Genomic DNA, 18,702 nt, shown 5'->3' on the forward strand with positions numbered 1-18,702 from the left:
CAGTGCTTGCCTGACATAGGTCAGGAATGCAGAAGGCTTAGACTGTGCATAAGAATTGGCTGCAGGAGCTCAAATGTAGGAGCACCTGGGCAGCAATGTACAGAACATGTTCCCATTCTCTCTTTAAGATTAAAGGGACTTTCACTAATCCTACTTTTCTCTGGTGGCTTAAGGGAAACCTCAGCGCTACTTTGAAAAGGGAAGACTATTTTTGAAGGTGTTGCTTTCAGTAGCATTGCCCAGTACCATTCAACCCCTTCTGACAGAAAATCTCATGCGCGATGCTCCAATTTAACTTCCTGTTAATCTGAGAATAACTACATTGCCGATAGCTAGGTTGTCTCCCTGTCTAATTACACCTATCAAAGAAAGAGGAGGAGCTTGCAGGAAGTACTTGCCTTGCTATATTTCTAATAAAAGTGGGGTCTTTAACATCCCAGCTTTTTTGAATATTTAAATAAGAAAATACAAAATGATCTGAAAACAAAGCCTGATTTTAATTTTAGCCTTGCATAAACTGACTTGCTCTTCTTCAAAAACCCATTTCAGCATCTCTTGCCTCTCTGCCAAGTCATCAGTTTGTTGAAAAACTGAGAATTATTTAGAACTGGTTCTATATATATTTTTTTAAAAAAATGTTTTTTGTGGTGGTGGGAGAGTTTGATATATGCTTTTATAAATGTTCTGTTTAGGATCACCACTTTGTCTCTTTGTTTTAAAAATATCACACACATAAAGGCTCTCTGCAAACTACCATAACACTATTTCCAAATGTTTTAGTTTGATTTGGGTAGTCGCTGCCACACAGCAATAAGTTTTTCTATCATACGTGGTCAATACATTACACAAATGTTTGATAGTAAGTGTGATGAAATGAAATAAGAAGGAAGTAGTGTCTCCATTGGCAAGCAATTCCCATGTAACGTGAAACAATTTCATAAGCATCAAGTTAGCTTTTAAAATAAATGTTTATGGTCTAACAATCCATTGGAGGATACCTAGAAAGGCCATGTTATCATTTCCCCATATTTGTGCTGTAAATGGGAGTTTAAGTTCCAAATGAACATCCTGCTTTTCCATTTGTTAAAACTCAAGATAGCTCAACATCAGTTAAAACCAAAATATATAAATTTATCTACCAGCAATATATAAAACCCACAGTACGACACCTGCAAATCAAATGTACAATGAAAGCTTGCAATGCAGCAGTACACACGAGTTGGAAGGAGGTTTTTCTTTCAGACAGGATCCTGCTGCTCTGTGTGTTTTAGGGAATTTTCTGCAGGAAAGAGGATGCTGCTTGAGCTGGGAAGCCATTAGTAGTGTTTTCAGGATGTTAAAGTTGGAATGTTCAACTACGCAGGCAGTGTTGACCAAACATTGGGCAGGGGAACAAATATTCAGTTGTTGCTCATAGTTTTGTGAGAAGTTTCTGAGAGCATAATTAGGGTGGATGGATAGTCCAAGGATATGGGTAGTAAATCTGGTGACACAGGCATTAGAAGTTTGTAGCTTTTCTGTACTGTTGTTATGTTTTGTAGTATACACTTAGCAGATATGAAGAGGACTTGCATTTGTAACTCCATTTAAGAAATAATAAAGGATGTTAAGTCTTTTGACTACTCAAATATAAAAAGGCTGTGCCAAAGGTAGGCCTTCAGTCTGCCCTACTAATTTCACTTCAGGACAGGTTTTTTTGTTCTTGTTTTTTTGGGGGTGGGTGGGTGGGAGCAACAGAGAACTCAATTAGCAGAACTGATAGTGATGGTTTGGGGGATGTTTGAAATGGGTCTACACTAGCAAGTGCTCTTAGAAATAACGTCAAGAGCAGCATCACCATTGCTCAGGGACAGGGTTTCAATCCACTATGGTTTCTCCGATTACTTTTTTTGAAATGGAAGTCATAATAATAGGGGATGGTTCACTGGCAGCAAATAAGATTACCAAAAACCCTTGGCCTCTGCTTGGGCAAAAAGCTGAGGTGGAGCTAGTCTAGAATCACATTGTTCTGGGATGGAACCAGAATGCAGTCTGGAGGACGGTGGTCAAAGCCAGGGGGCAAGCCTTGAGTTTGATGCTTTGTCAGATTTAGTATCACAGAGAGAACATAGTTTTACTGGTCTGACTACTAAATATTGGCTGAGTGTCAGCACCACTGAACAATGCAGCATTTACTGTATTTGTCTGCAGCCCATAGACTAAGTCAGTGCTAATGGAGAATCTCTGATTTCTAAACATTTTCTCAGATGGACGACTTCACTTGCAAGGGGTGTTTGATATTTTTCTCATAACTGTTTTATCTGAGGGAGTTTATTGTTGCATGCTGCTATGGTGGTAGCTTAATACCTAGCATTTTATAAATTAATAAAGTGAATAAATGAATGTAGAAAGCAAACAGTGGTGGCCCTGTCGGGAATATACTCAGAGTAAAATCCCATGGTCTGTAGCATCTGATAAAGTATGCACGGTGTCAGTGCCCAACTTCACTGGGCGGTGTGTTTCACCTGGGCAGGTGTCACTGTACTGGGAGATCTTGTCCAGACCACCACAGAACAGACCTTCTGTTCTAATGACATTGCACATGGTCATTGCAAGCAAAAACATGTTTCTAGGAGTTCCCAGCATGCACATCAGGTGTTTCCAAAATGTATTTTAAGAATTCTCTTCTAAAGAATTTGAAACAAAGGGATACAAAGTTGGAGATATTAGTACTACCCTCTACTGTGTGGTGCCCGGCATTGTATATGGTTGGGTGCTAACCTGCTTGTGTTGGCCCAAGAGATGGTTTTACACAGGCCTTGGTCTGGGCTGCTGCATCCTTTACCCATCCTTTGCTTGCTTTGCCCCCTCCCATAGAACAAGATGTTCCTTTCAGCTGTTGCCATTCAAGTCTCCTGTTTTTCTGAGGCAGAAGAAAAGCCAAGACGGGTTGGGCTAGAACAGGCATGGCCAAACTTGGCCCTCCAGCTGTTTTGGTACTGCAACTCCCATCATCCCTGGCTAACAGGACCAGCGGTCAGGGATGATGGGAATTGTAGTCCCAAAACAGCTGGAGGGCCAAGTTTGGCCATGCCTGGGCTAGAAGGAAGCAAGTAAAGAACTGCCACTGCCCCAAAGAATTTTTATTTTCTTGTTCCTTCTGATATTAGAAGCAGCTGCGTTGATAAGGAAAGGGTGGGAAGAAGAGAAAACCTTATATTACTTTAAAAACAGAGTGTCATCTTGGGTGATGCTCACTGAAGTCCATCTATTTCAAGGAATCTACTTTGAGCATGACTAACGTTGGGTATCAGTCTCGCCCATCTTCTGATGTACCCTTTGTGCATCTTGGCTATACTTCCCATTGTGTAACGCAGATAACCATTTCTGCTTTCTTTGGGTATGCAAAGCAATTATAGTTGACGCAGAAGCTACTATAAGAATGGTTTGTGAAACTCTCAGTAATGAATTGAATTGTTCTAATATAAATTATTGGTTCATTACTTTTTCCATAACTGTTATCTTTCAAACGGGGGGGGGGGGGAAGCCTCCTTTCCTGCTGCTGCCCTAAGAGCAAAAGTTATTTTATATTTCTTTAAAAAAACATTTGTAGAAAGACAGAGATTGCATAACTGTTATGCCATCTTCAGCCATATGACTTTTGTATAAATAGGAGCTATTAATTTCTGGTTGTTAACTTGTTCTTATTGCTTCCCTTGCCCCACCTTCATGTCAGCAGTCTGAACAAGGTTCAGTTGTAGAGTGTAGCCCTGGTCAGGATATGAGTACTAAGAACAGGTGGAAGCCTAAACAAATGCTGCGAGAAGTGGCTTGCATCCTCTGTTGGATTATGCATTGATCCAGTATGTAATATATGTAAAAATATTATTTGCAGCAATTAATGTTGAAATCATTTTAAAATTCATCTTACTTTTACTTTTTACTCAGCTGTTTCCCATTCCAATAAAGCATATAATGTAAGCATCAAATAATAATTGATGCTAGAAAGTTTTATTTCTATACAAATAAGCAGAACCATCCAGAATACCACATCAGTGCTGGTTCTACATAATACAGTCGTACCTTGGATCTCAAACACCTTGGCTCCCAAACAAATCGGTTCCCGAATAATTGAAACCTGGAAGTGAGTTTTCTGGTTTTTGAACGTTCTTTTGGAAGCTGAACATCCAACAGGGCTTCTGGTTGACTGCAGGAGCTTCCTGCAGCCAATCAGAAGCCGCGCTTGGTTTCCGAACATTTTGGAAGTCGAACAGACGTCCAGAACGCATTCCGTTCGACTTCCAAGGTATGACTGTAGCCCGTAACCAAGTTGGGCAAAAGTTATTGTAGTGATACCTTCAAGTACCTATGACTTGGGTCCTGACTTGTGGACTGCAGCACAAGGAACAAGGGTGGGTTGATATGAAACTCGTGCAAATGCATCCCCTCCACCATACAAATGCGATTGGGCTCTGGCTCAGTGCTCTGTTATTAGAAAGTGGGGGGCAAATGGAGCTTTACCTTCAGCTTCTGTCTTTGCACCCCTGCCATTTCCTAAGGAAACCTTGATGGACTGCCATTGCCCGACCTATTTATCAGGCTACCAGAGAACCTACCCCACACACCCCTGTTTTCAGTTGTCTCCCAGTGAGTGTGATTTAGCTATTGCAATTCAAGGAGGCATGGAAGAACTTGTCTGGTTTTTCCAGCCCTGGAATATATGCATAATGCCAAGTGAAAATGGAGCAGAGAAATTGAATAACTTGGCTACACAATTTGGAATGGTAAACTATCCCCCTGGTGCAGTTAGGCAAATTTAGACTCTGAACCAATGGTCTTATGAGGACCCTCCCTACACACACACACACACACACACACACACACACACACACACACACACCATAATCTATGGTGCTATAGATTACTTCAAATGTTGTAAGCCAGCCCTGCTGTGTTTAGGGACCCTCTGCTGATGGTACCATTTAACATTTATTATTATTATTATTATTATTATTATTATTATTATTATTATTATTATTAAAATTTATACCGCCCTGTGCCCTTAGATCCCAGGGCAGTTCACAAAAAATTGCAATACTGTATAAAAAAACACAAAATATATAATAAAAACAAGAAGCAAAACAACCCATTAATTGCCCTTCAACTACACATTTAAAAGGGCATCAGATGCCAATCAGCCAAAGGCCTGGTTAAAGAAGAATGTCTTTGCCTGGCATCTAAGGTGTATAATGAAGGCACCAGCCGAACCTCCCTGAGGAGAGCATTCCACAAGCAGGGAGCCTCTGCAGAAATTTATTCCAAAGTAGCTTTACTGACATCAGTATTCTAGAGTAGGTAGGTTCTAGTGGTCATAGTTTTGACTCTAATCTGTATATTTTGAAATCTTGTGCTTTGCACGAATCCTAATAAGCTTCGATAATCAAGCAATGTACATAGCGCAACAATCCTGCATACAGACCAAGGCTGGTGTTGCATCTTTCCTTCTTTCTGGCATACAGTTGTTGTGCACCTAAAGCTCAGAGGCAATAACAGGAGTAAAGCCTGCACATAGGGACAAACCCCTGTGTATTAAATGTGTGTTTCGGTGGATGATTTCTTAGAACCTGGATTTTAATCCCGGTATATTCCTTCTCTCTGTCTCCTCTAGGAGTTGTGTCGCCAGCGTATGGCAGTGAAAACATCAGACCACCCAGAGCCTCTGCATACGTCTCGCATTAACAGCATATCTTCGCAGTTCAGCGATGGGCCCATTCAGAGTCCTTCTGCTCGAAGCAGCCCTTCATACTGGTGCGAAGAACCAGTCCAGTCAAACATGGACATTTCTACTGGGCACATGATATTGGTAAGGTGCCACGGCTGTTGAATTCAACTGAAGAGAGCACTGTGGGAAATGCAGTGCATAAAACTTTCTTTTTAAAAACAAAAAAACCCACCAGCTTTTTAAAAGCCAGTAGGAGTGTTATCTTCTTACCCATCTTTTAACTTTAAATTTAATCTTAGCACTTTGGTTTTGTTTCTTCTCATTTGTGTCTTGGGAGTGCAATTCCAACCCTAGATCCACCAGGGTGTGGGAGTTTAGGATACGGAGCACCTCTGGCTCAGCCAGCAAATTAAATGGCTCAGCCAAGCAATGCCAACCTTTTGTCCCCAACCCCAGTTCAGCTGGAGATACTTAACTCCCACATCCCAGGGCTGAACTTGCTGTGTAGAACCTATGCCAGTGTAATCCCTGAATAACGGGTGTTCTGGGGGCAGGAGGGACTTATTCTGGACTAGTTGTAACTCAGTTCAGCTTAGTCACCTGACCTGGGAACCCAGCAGAACTAACACCAGCAGAAAGGGTGGCAATAAGTCAAACTAAAAGGCTTGTTTTCCCTCTGCCAGGTTTAGGCCAGGCCAGCCGGCATCAGCCCTGCTGCTAGATGGAATAAATTAAGCAGTGGTCCTCAACCTTGGGCCTCCAGATGTTTTGAGACTACAATTCCCATCATCCCTGACCACTGGTCCTGCTAGCTTGGGATCATGGGAGTTGTAGGCCAAAAAACATCTGGAGGCCCAAGGTTGAGGACCACTGAATTAAAGCACTAGCTTCAAAACCTTAGGAAGCAGCCTCTCACATGAATGGAAAAGGAATCTCAAGATTCTGTGGCAGCAAGAATCAGAATGGGTGCTTGGAATGTGCATTGCAAAAAGGCCAATATTCTGGCACCTGACATGGCAGCAAAAGGGGTCTATGTCTAAGTTCTGTTGACAGTCAAATATATTTGTGTAGCTGTCTGAACGCTGGATGCTTTCAGGTGTTTTGGGTAGGTGAAAAACAGCTTGGCTTCTTGCTCTATAATTATGTCACTAACTTGGCCAACAGAAGCTCTGATGCGGAATCTGTTGTCTCCCTACAGCACTGCTTTTTTCAAAATGCAATTCCTCCACCACCTCTGTCATTACCTTCTTAGTTTTAAGTTGCTGGTTTTGTGGTGTTTTTTTTTCCAATTGTTAGAATTGAACATATACAATACTCTAAATTTTAACTGCAAAAGCCAATTTCAATGAATTTCTATAAAACTGACTTAAAACAAAACTGTTAAACACCAGGTACTGTGTCTGAACAGTTTTCCTAGCTAAATAACTTCCTGGGGCTCTGAATTTTAGTATAACAGATGCATTCAGATATGAGAATTGGATTCAATATGCAAAAAAACCTAACACAAAAAACCCAACCATTATGCCTTTTCAGATCTACTCCCACCCCCCACCCCCACCCCGCTCTGCTCCAACATATTAGTTTACTTTCTTGTAGGTCACAACTGGAACTAGTTCACTAATACATTGGTCTCACAAAATAATGCCTTTAAAATTAAAGAAAACTTTGTCTTGCTAAAGTTTATGTCCCCAAAAGTAAAGCTCATTTTGAGATAAGATGTAATAAAATAAAAAAACATGAATGGAGATGCACGTGCTAAAGAAATGTTTACAGTAATCATTTGTGTATTAATATCAACTTGACGAAGGCTGGAATTGGATTCAGGTTGCATGCTTGAGCACTTTGCTGTGTTTTTTAGTTGGTTAGGAATATAGCAGTGCTGTTTCCTTCAGTGCTATCATTCAACCTTGAGTAAGCTGATATTTGGTAGATAAAAAAAGAGGACAACATGTGTTATGCATTAGGTTGTAAGGGTTCAAAAAAGGGCTGCTGAAATGTTGATACAGCACCTTGGGAATCTGAACTGCAAGGCTTTCATTGCGAGTGTGTACAAATTAAACCCACTGAGCCTAAAATAAGCAAATAGCAATGATTCATGAAAATTTTGTGTTGCTTTGCCTTGGTCTCTGTGAAAGACGAAGGGGCAGACAAAATATCTGTTCTTATTAGAAGGCGCGGTAATAGCAATTTTTCAGGAGGTCAGATGGAAAGGGTTTCTTTTGCTTGAGTGCCAAGAAAAGAAAGTTAAATGGAAGGTTGAACAGATGGTGTTTTGTCCAGTACTAGTGTTTCCAGAATCCTTTTAAAGACGTGCAAGTTGAGCATATTTTTTGAGTAGGGAGAGTTATATATCGCTGGTGATTAGTGGCCGGTGAGCTTCCTCCAGAATGCACATCTGATTCTATTCTAAAGCTTGCTCATCCTATACATGAGTACATATATCATGCATTTGTTTTGAATGAAAATTAGCATTCTGTCTCCATCTGTATCTCTCCTGCTCTCTGTCATGCCTCTGTTCCTTCCCAAGGCAAGGATAGGACAGCTTGGGAAGCAATGTGTTCTCTCTAGCTCCAAACAGGTCGTAGTGGGAGTGAGTTATCTCCCTGAGCTGCAGATTTAAGCCTGTGGCTTAAAATGAGACTTTGCTCAGTAGCTTCTGTCTTTGGCTCTAAACCCTTCCACCATTGTATCCCACCATGGTTGTCCTTTAAGAAACTCCCTGGTCATCACCTTATGTATTGGCTGCCTTCCGTATGTGACAGAGGTTGTACGCCCAGGCAGTTTCGTATCGATACAATGCTAGGCACATATACGTAAAATATGAAAGGTATGCAATACTTCTTATTTTTTTTAAAAAAAATAATTGCTGCCATAATTGAGGCCATATTTATGAGATCTGTTCTACTCTTAGATGGTCTGTGTATTTGCAGTTGGATGTTGAAAATACCATGTCTTTGGCATTCCAAATGAGATAACATGACTGTGGATGGTTTTTGCCTTCCTATTAGAACAAACAAACAAACAAAAACCTCCTAATTATTTATTCAAATATTATTGCATATTGCATGGAAAATAATCTTTAAGAAAACAAAGCCTTGAGAACAGCAGTGGAAACCCTCAAAAATGTGGTATGGTGAAGACCCATCGGAAAGAACCTTTGCAACGTAGATATGTATTAAAATATAGTACGCCTTAATTAAACTCTCATTACTTTGGATAGGGGTGTTCAATCACTATGCTTGAAAATATGTAGCTGGTCTGAAGGGAGGGGGGAAAATGTTTCTGTGTATGAATTAGTGAGAAATTGTGTTTTAATGTGGGTGCCTAGATAGTCAAGCAGAAAGATACCAGGAAATGAATTACTCTTTGCACTTATCTTACCTGTCAGAGAAAACTGACTTGTACCATTCATTGCAATAGGCAACTTGGACTCTTCCTTGGAGGCGCAGCTGTTGTTTCCCCTTTTCTTTGTTCTTAATTTTCATTCGGAACAGCTAAAGGCACATTGTGTTTTGCTACATTATTTTTTTTCTTTCGTGAACTTGGAAGTGGGGATTTACTTACTGGTTTTATAACCTGCTTTTCAAACTAATTTTCCAAAATGGCCTACATTTAAGAGATACATTATAAGAATATGAAAATGCAACAGTAGCAATCAAAGCACTAAGATACGTGGCAATGCAGAAGAAAATAATGGGTGGCACTTCATTATTTGTGTGCACCTCTTTTTAGACACCCCCCCCCAAAAAAAAAGGAGAGAGAAGAATTCCACACTGTGGTACCATCACTGAAAAGGCCCTGTTCTTGATATCCACCAGTAGGGTACAAATAAAGTATTATTATTATTAATTATTATGGCTGCCAGGACACCACTGGGAACAAGGCAGTCAGATCAAATGACAGTTATCCTACTGGTGATATCCACCAGTAGTATACTTGATCATGATGGACCAGAGAGCAAGAAACTCATACAAATTCATATAGGCAAAGGACATCCTTAAGATAACCTGATTGCTGCCAATAAGGGCTTTAAAAATTTTTTACCAGCACTTTATCTTCATCCCAGGAATCAGCTGGTAACCAGGACAATTGATGTTGGATAACTGTCATTTGATCTGACTGCCTTGTTCCCAGTGGTGTCCTGGCAGCCATAATAATAATAATAATAACAATAATAATAATAATAATAATATATTTGTACCCTACCCATCTGACTGGGTTTCCCCAGCCACTCTGGACGGCTTCCAACAAAAAATTAAAATACATTAAAATATCACACATTAAAAACTTCCCTGAACAGGGCTGCCTTCAGATGTCTTCTAAATGTCAGGTAGTTATTTATCTCTTTGACATCTTAATGGGAGGGCGTTCCACAGGTGGGTGCCACTACTGAGAAGGCCCTCTGCCTGGTTCCCTGTAGCTTTGCTTCTCACAGTGAGGGAGCCGCCAGCAGGCCCTCAGCATTGGACCTCAGTGTCAGGGTAGAACGATGGAGGTGGAGACGCTCATTCAGGTATCCTGGGCCAAGGCTGTCAACACCAACACTTTGAATTGTGCTCGGAAACGTACTGGGAGCCAATGTAGGTCTTTCAGGACCTGTGGTTTGCAGTTTTGCAACTGTTTTTTAAAGGCAGTCCCATGTAATTGCAGCCTGGATTGAACTAGTGGACGGTGAAAAGAGGCTGGATCCACCTTTTCTAGGTAGTTGGCAGACCAAGCAACTAAAACTGTTAAAATCCCTCCTAGCTACCAGTGTCACGTGAGTGTCCAATGATAATGGTGGTCCTTTCTCCTCTCTTGGATCAGACAGTGAAAAATGAGTGCTAGAATAGGATATCATCTGCCCACTGGCGATGCTCCAGCCTAGATCTTTTGATAACATCATCTAGTGGTTATAGGGAGACCAAAGGTGATCCCTGTGGCACCCCGTAAACTAAAGGCTTCTGGTCCAACATAAGATGGATGGTGGACCTGGGACCTAGGGTGTGGAGGTGGTCTTCTGTATTTGCACTGAGGCAGAATTCAATTTTTCCTGCATTAGTTTGCCTGTAACTTTAACAATTGCAAATTTGCGGCCATGGGTCTACAAGCTGCCAAACCGCAGGGCGTAGACATTTTGCATTTATTGGCCAAAAATCGCAGGTCACCATGCTAGAAGGGCAGTAAGAGTAGAGGAACAGAAAGTTAGAGCCATAGGGGTATTGCCAATGGGACATGGTCCAAGTTACATAAATCCACAGACTGCTATTGGAAGGGCAAAGGGAATAGGTGCATATCTTGAAAAATGCCTTGCCTTTTTATTCCTCAGGCAGTATACTGGTTGGACTGGGAGTAGGAAAGTGCTCCCCACATGTGGCCTGCCTATATTCACGTTGCTACACCTGCCGTTTCCTATACCAGGAGGAAGGAGACTGTGGCCTTCCAAATGTTGCTGGACTACAACTCCCATCATCCTTGGCCATTGGCCATGTTGGCTTGGGCTGATGGGAGCTGGAGTCCAACAACACCTGGTTCTGCAACTCTTTTCCCATAACTACCTTAGGCCAGTGTTTCTCAACCAGTGTGCCTCCAGATGTTTTGGGACTACAACTCCCATCATCCCTAGCTAGCAAGACCAGTGGTCATGAATTATGGGAGTTGTAGTCCCAAAACATCTGGAGGCACACTGGTTGAGAAACACTGCCTTAGGCTTTTCTATTCATTTTGGGACATAAGGAAAGGATGCCAGATTGAAGTAGTATTGGACTTTCCTTTTGAATGACAAATATAGAACTTTTGCTTTGTTTCTATACAATGTAAAGTTTTTTTTAAAAAAACAACAACCTGCATTTAATAGTTAAATACATTGAAATAAATCAATGGAGCTATTGAACAATATAAAATATCCTCCTTTAAAAAAATCACACACATTATTGTATTAGGTTACAATTTTTTAAAATAATTGAGTGCTCCAGCTAGTAATGTATGTATTCAGTTCTGGTTTATTGTCACCCAGATTTGCTGAAAGAAAGAAAACTGCACAAAAGGAATCTGATAATGGAAGGCAGCCTGGTTGAATAAACTCCCTTTCTTTGCCGTTTTCTCCTTATTAACTCTGTAATTAATTATACATAACTAAGGGAAGCTATGGAAATTGCATTTTGAGATGTATCATATCTGACTTCATTTCAGACTTCCATGCAATTTACTATTAATGAAGCAGGGATGGAAGCCCCAAATCTATAATTATTACTTACCATTTGAATGACAAGCAAAAATTATTATCAGCATAGTTTTGAATGAAAGAGGATTAATGCCTAATGTTGGAATTGTTAAATCTATCTTATATATATTTTTTTTAAAAAAATACTTTCCACTAAAGCATTTTGCCCGTAAGAGTTTTCGAGAACATTGTTTGCAATGAAAGTAACCCTCTCCTGGGTTAACATGGATTTTCGTAAATTGGACAGATTGCAAATATTTTTCAAAATGAATGAATATTTTATAGTGACTGAAGCTGTTCATCCGGGCACTGCTACAGAGCTCCTTGCTCATATATTCTGTATCTGAAATGTATATAAACACACACACAGGTATATGGAGTAGGGGGGGGCAACGCAGTATCAGAGCAAAGATGGCTGGAATAAAGGATAAAACAACCAACATTTAAAGATCTATTTTATATTAGGGGTTTTAACATATTGACAGCAATTTTGTTCAATGTTTGTAGAGTCTAAAAGCGGAAATGAAATGCAAGATTGTCACCAACCATCGCTATGTTAAAATGTCTGAATAATTAGCATTATACTTGGCAAGTGAGGCCTGTAATTGCAATGAGAATTTTAATTTGTGTAATTTATATATAAATAAGTGTGGTGACCAGCCAGGAATTTCAATGAGATGTTGTGCTGGGTTTTCATATTGGATATTGGATGATATATGAAACGAAATCAGCAAGGTGGTAAAGGGGGGTGCGGCTGCCCTTCTAACTATAGAGAACTCAATACCTACAGTGCAAATGTTTACACTCTAGTTTAAAGTGAATGGAATTTACTTCCAATAAGATTTCAGCCTAAAGTGTCCTGAGCCGCTTTGGTAAGTTGAGAGCATGTCATTGAGCCCTTGCACTTCCTGTGTGAGGCTCCTCCCACTTGGAAGGGTTATTTATGGCTCCAAATGGAAGACACCACATGTTTCAATCTAGCCTATTGCCATGTTTTCATATAAATGATAAATGTGTTCTATTTGAGGTTGAAAGCAATCTCTTGTATTTAATCCAGTGTTGGCGCTTCTCGAATTAGACCCATTGAAAATAATAGACATGACTAACTTAGGTCTGCACTGATCGTAAGACCACACAATTTTGACTACTGTGTACCACCTACAAAAAAGTGAATCTGCTAAATAATGTGCCTGCGCTCTAACTGTTCCAGGTGGCTCAAATCAAATATAACTGATCAAAATACTTCCACAATTTTTTATTCATGTTGAGTAAGACATATATATTCCTGTGGAGAAAAGCTGGGCGGCGATTACTGCATTGGCATCAGTAGGAAGATTTTAATCTATGTAGCATCCAATTGCTGAAGCATTAAGCATTTGATACATAAGCCCCATATTTTCTGAAACGCCCACAAACATTTTTATTAAATATCGCTTTCAGTTTCCATTAGTCATTGAACAGATTTAGGCTTGGGTGCTGCTTCCTTTTAAGCATGAGCAGAGCTGAGAGAAATATTGTCTTACTGAGTTGTGTCACCTCATCTCAGTTTTAAGGACTCAAAAGACTATGGATTATATCTGGAGACTGGTGAATCTTGTCAGTTTTGGTTTCTGTCAGTTCCTCAGTTCCCCAATTTTACATTCACTTCATCCCATTTCCACATTTTTTTGCAAACCTTAAAAAAAGTTAGGGTGAAAATTTATAAACATTTTGGTGTGCATTTCTCCTAATATACCCTTTTTTGCACACACTGTTCCATAATATAATGCATTTTGTACATTATTTTCACTAACATACACATTTATGTCCACTTTCCCTGAATAATATGCTTTTATCGGTACATTTCTTTTTCTGTTGGAGAATTGCATCATAAAATCCAGAAAAGTGTGAATTTTGAAGGCTAGTTTGCATATTAGTTCTGAAAGTGTGAATTGGATAGGTGCACAAAATTGCAGACCGAACGAATTCCTCCCCTATTTGTATTCAGTGGCGTTCCTCTGCTGACAGAACGCTCTGAGGCTTCTGTCAGAGGAATTCATAAAAGAGGCAATTATTACATATTCATTTTCTTCCCTACAGCTCCCATCACCTTCCCAAATCTGTTCCAGAGGGTTAGGAACCCATCATAATAGCATTAGAGGCTGGGCAAGAGGGTAAAGGGTGAACTGAAGAAAACAGCCTCCCTCGCCATTGGCTGATGAGAACCTTCTGCTGGATCAAGAATAGTCTTGTCAGTAGAAGCACAGCATTTACGCAAATCTCTTTCAGTCTCCTTGACCGAAAGCATCCTTTGCTTGCCTGCTGGAGTATGTTGAATTTTGTTGTGGGGTGGGGAAGAGTACTAACATCCGTAGGCCCTGTGAGTGTGTGCGTGTGTTATTGTTAGAAAGTAGCATGGTGGTAATTGGGATGTGAGACCTATTTTATTTTAGCAAAGTGTGCTTGAGCTTAGACATCAGGCCCAAAGTCAAACGCCTGCACAGTCATGAAGTTTGCTGAATGACTTGGGACAAATCATAAGAGCACAAAGAGCTGTCTTATACCAAGTCAGACCATTGGTCCAGCTAGTTTAGCATCGTCTATGGTGATTGGCTGTGGTTCTCCAAGGCTTCAGGCAGGAATATTTCCCAGTCCCATCTCCCAGGAATTGGATCTGGGGCCTTTTGTTTCCCCTAATTTAAGTTAAGAATTAGATTTGTGGCTTCATCTTTGTTTATCGTGCATACATTATGCATGCAGGTCTGTGTGCACACAGAGTTTACCGGGATGATTAAGCTAAGGCTTGTGTGCCAGTTGCTATCCTTTCTGGTCAGAAAGAGAGAGATTTTCTATGCTTATCTGGTTTTTTTTACTAACCTCCAGGTTGGGCTGTTACATATACTGCTGCTTGGAAACTGTGGTCAGGTTCAAAATGCAGTAACAGGGGCTGTTGGGGACACATCTCACAATTGCTTGAAGATCTCCACTTGCTTCCAGTCCATCTCCAAGCATAATAATAATAATAATAATAATAATAATAATAATAATAATAATAATACACATGTTGGATGTTTTCCTTTGGGTGTTGCCCCTGCGCCTAAGGGTGAAGGGGGGAGCCTTTGGGTTGTGGAGTGCAGAATGCTTGAAGAAGGGGAGAATGTTGTTGTACTGGGAATGAAACACCATCATTGCTTCGCTGCAATTATCACATGTCCCTGCAACATTTCGCTTATCCAATATGCTGTGTGCCGAGCTGCCTTTGAAGACGACTCAGAAATCTCAGTGGCCTCAAGGAACACCTCTTTCCAGGATTAAAATTACTGTCCTGAACCCCATTCTTCAGTTTCAGACATTCATTTGCCAAAGCCTTTCTGTGAATTGACTGGGGCAAGGGGGTGCTCCATCATGCCTGCTGTTTTTCTTTGTTTTATTTCTTGCTTGACATTTATTTTACACTTCCTCCTCCATCTGGCATCAAATTGGGGCTTCTGTTTTATTTGCCCAGTGCTTCTTTTGTTTGTTGTTATAGATTGGTGCATTGACTCTAAGTGTTGACCAACTCTAGAAGCTGGAAAATGTTGTCTGTGCATTTTGCGGAAGTAAATAAATAAATAAATGGCCCCACTTAGCTCATCCCATGATACACATGGTGCTTGAGCAGCTGAGGAGGTAGAAGAGGACAAGGTAATGTGTGAATTGGGATTGCTATAGGGAGCATACGACTCCTTTGCACATGCTACCAGTCTGGGCACAATTCCAAGTGCTGGCTATGACCTATAAAGCCCCACACAGCTTAGGTCCAGGCTTCATGAAAGACCATATTCCCTCATATGAACCTCTCTGGGTTTTGAGATCTTCGGGAAGGTCCCTTCTGTCAGTCCCACCACCCTCACAGGCATGCTTGGTGAAGATGCAGGAGAGGGCCTTTTCAGTGGTTGCCCTCCCCCCAACTTTGAAACTCCCTCCCTAGAGAAGTTAGGCTGGCTCCTTCCTTGTCCTTCTGCTGGCAGGTGAATACTTTTTTTGTTCTAACAGGCTTTTGGAAACTTAACTAGTTTTAATGAAAGGGCTGGTGCCATGCTGTTTTTATTGCAATTGATGGTATGGTATTGTCAGGGGGTCTCCTTACAGGGAGCCCCCACCCATCATTTTCACCAGCTCATCACCCAGCGTCAGCACCAGCAGCGAGTCAGAGGAGAGGAATGAGGAAGTGAGCGGGGTGGAGAGAGGGCTATTGTATGCTACAGAGCCCTTGCACCGCTCTGAGTGAGAGCTAGGGGGGGAGGAGCTGAGACAGCCATTGGACACAGGGCGTCCGTTTCCCCCGACGCCTGAATTGAGGCGTGCTAGCACCCGTAGAGCAAGGGGGTGGCGTTTTGGGGTCCCCAGGCTCTTATGCTGGGCGAAGACCAGGAAGAAGCCATTGTGAGGTTCTGATATGGACTGAGCAGTCACATTTCCCAATACTCTTGCACTGTAAATAGCATGCACCACAATAAAACTCTAAAAGAAAGGACGGAGTGGAGCATCTTTACTCATGAGTAGCCGCAACCTTCCCTGACAGGTATTAATACATTTTATATGTGTATGCAGTTTCACTTCTATTTCTATGGAGGAATTCTATTTGACCTGGATACCAGACACTTACAGCATAATTGTATGCATGTTTGTACAGAGGTAAATCCTGACTTACTAAGTAGGACTTATTTCTGAATCGACATGTCTGCAATTTCTGTCTTGCCCTTCAAGTAAATGATCATGCTTTGCATTCTTGCAAAGAGAGAGCCAAAACAAACTAAGCCCGTGGTTTTCCACCAGTGTCCCATGGCACCCTGGGGTGCCTTGAATGATGGTCAGGGGTGCTGTGGCCAAGACTGGCCTCTGCCCCTCTTTCTTTCCCTCCCTCCTCTGATGCCCTCTCACATCTCAGGGCAGCTCAGAGACCAGGGAGAGAAGCAGCAGCTGCCCAAAGGACTCCCAAGGAGTGGGGAGGGGAGGCTGAGGGAACACTCCACAAGGGAGGGTGTTTGAAAAAGGGTGAGAGGCTGCTAGCTCTGCAGGCAAGGGGTGACATAACTGGGTTCCTGTGCCCCACAGGGGTGCCTCAGAAAGAATGTAGTTGGTTAAGGGAGCCGTGGACTCAAAAGGTTGAAAAACCTCTGTCCTAAGCTGATATAAATTTGTAGTGCAAAATTGCTCGTAGTAAACAATCATATTTCATTGCATGCCGGGGTATCTGAATTGTTATAGCAACCAGTTAATACACATGTTTGTCCAAGAAATATATGGATTTCAAAATGGGCAACTTGATTTAAATCAATCTACGCTGATTGGGTTCTAACCCTTAACTACGATGTCCCTGTGTAAATGGAGCATGAGGATTGTTTAAATGAAATTACTCCATTTTTCTTCAGCAGTAATCTTGTCATAATGAGGTTCCAGTACCAGTGATTACTCAAGGATGATGTAAATTTTGCTTTTATTTTATTTTTGGGGTTTTTTATTGGTTCCTTTGATCCACAACAAGGGAAAATAACCTCTCTTTGTTCTGAGAGGTGATTTCTGTGTGTATATGTGTGGTTTTCATTGTGAGATGAAAGGCTGTGCAAAAGTGAAAAGAGTTAGGAATTATCCCCCTTTGACAAATGTCCCCTCTCTTTTGTTGAAGGTTTATTTCAGACAAAGTAATTGCAGGGATAAAACTTCATTGCGTAACTTGGATTATTTTTAAGGTCTAAGAGACATCAGGAATAATAAATTAGGAACCCTTTTGTGCAAATCTCAGACATGTTCTTGGTGTACCGTGCTCACCAATAATAGCTATTAATCTCTAAATCAGGATTATAAATTGCTTACCTACTTAACAGTATCTACATAGTGTAAGAAAGAGCTTTTACACTATTTCATTTTTAAGTATGTAGTTTTGCTGCTGCTCTCTCTTACGCCCCCTTTAAAAATATGTATACCTGATGCTGTCTCTTTGAACTGTTAACAATGGTTAGAATAAAATGTAATTTTCAGGTGTTCCAAAGGGAAGTGGGTGAAACAAAGCCCTGCATCTCAGTCCCTACCAGGTTGTATCTAGTAATTTCGTTTGGATTTCACTTGAGCACCTTTGGCAGCTGCAAAGTGTAAGAAAGGAGATTAGCAAGTGTTTGTCTGACACACACTGATCCCAGCACCTGCTGATTGGATTGAAATAATCCTTTTACATGTTGCAAAACTCTATTATTGGAGCATTACAAAAAGCAGAGCCAGCAACGGCCACTGCATAACGAGTATATTAATTTAAGTAAATAGAACATAGGTTGCCATTTAGTGTAAACATTTCATTGTGTCATTTAGTCTGGGATGTAGCATAGAATTGTCTTCAGGTACAAAAAAAATGTGATTCCTAGGAGGAGCCAATGACTCTTTTTTAAAAAGGTTACACAGCAATATAGTGCTTTATATAATTCTGATTCAATTAATATGTAATGTGTCCTCATTTAATTTTGGATAATTAATATGCTTTCCAAATTGTACTCCTTATTTGAAAGTGTCTAATAGTTAAGGAGAATGAGCTCCTTTTGTGTGTGTTGTGGTTAAACAAAAAAAAAAATCCTTCATCAAGTAGTGTTTTAATAAGGCTTAACGGACTTTGAAGAGAGCTTTTCACTGTTGTTGCCAGCGTCCCAACATGATTTGTGGTACTCTGGTGTATCGACTGCCATACCCCACCATGGTATTGTATTGGCTGGTCCAGAAAATTTCAAGACTGAATCTTCAAAGTGGTCAGATGCTGTTGTTGGCATCTGACCATCTCAGGAGACAACGGAGT

General features: G+C 40.9%; 1 protein-coding gene across 1 annotated transcript in view; it reads left to right on the forward strand.

Moving 5' to 3' along the window:
• Window positions 1-18,702, forward strand: part of PTPRN2 (protein tyrosine phosphatase receptor type N2) — a 592,105-nt gene that overhangs the window by 513,379 nt on the left and 60,024 nt on the right. Inside the window, exon 14 of the mRNA XM_035129839.2 lies at window positions 5,648-5,842. Within this exon, the coding sequence (XP_034985730.2) occupies window positions 5,648-5,842 (195 nt within the window). The remainder of the gene's footprint in view (window positions 1-5,647; window positions 5,843-18,702) is intronic.

The sequence above is a fragment of the Zootoca vivipara genome, chromosome 12, assembly GCF_963506605.1.
Source record: "Zootoca vivipara chromosome 12, rZooViv1.1, whole genome shotgun sequence".
Lineage (NCBI taxonomy): Eukaryota > Metazoa > Chordata > Lepidosauria > Squamata > Lacertidae > Zootoca > Zootoca vivipara.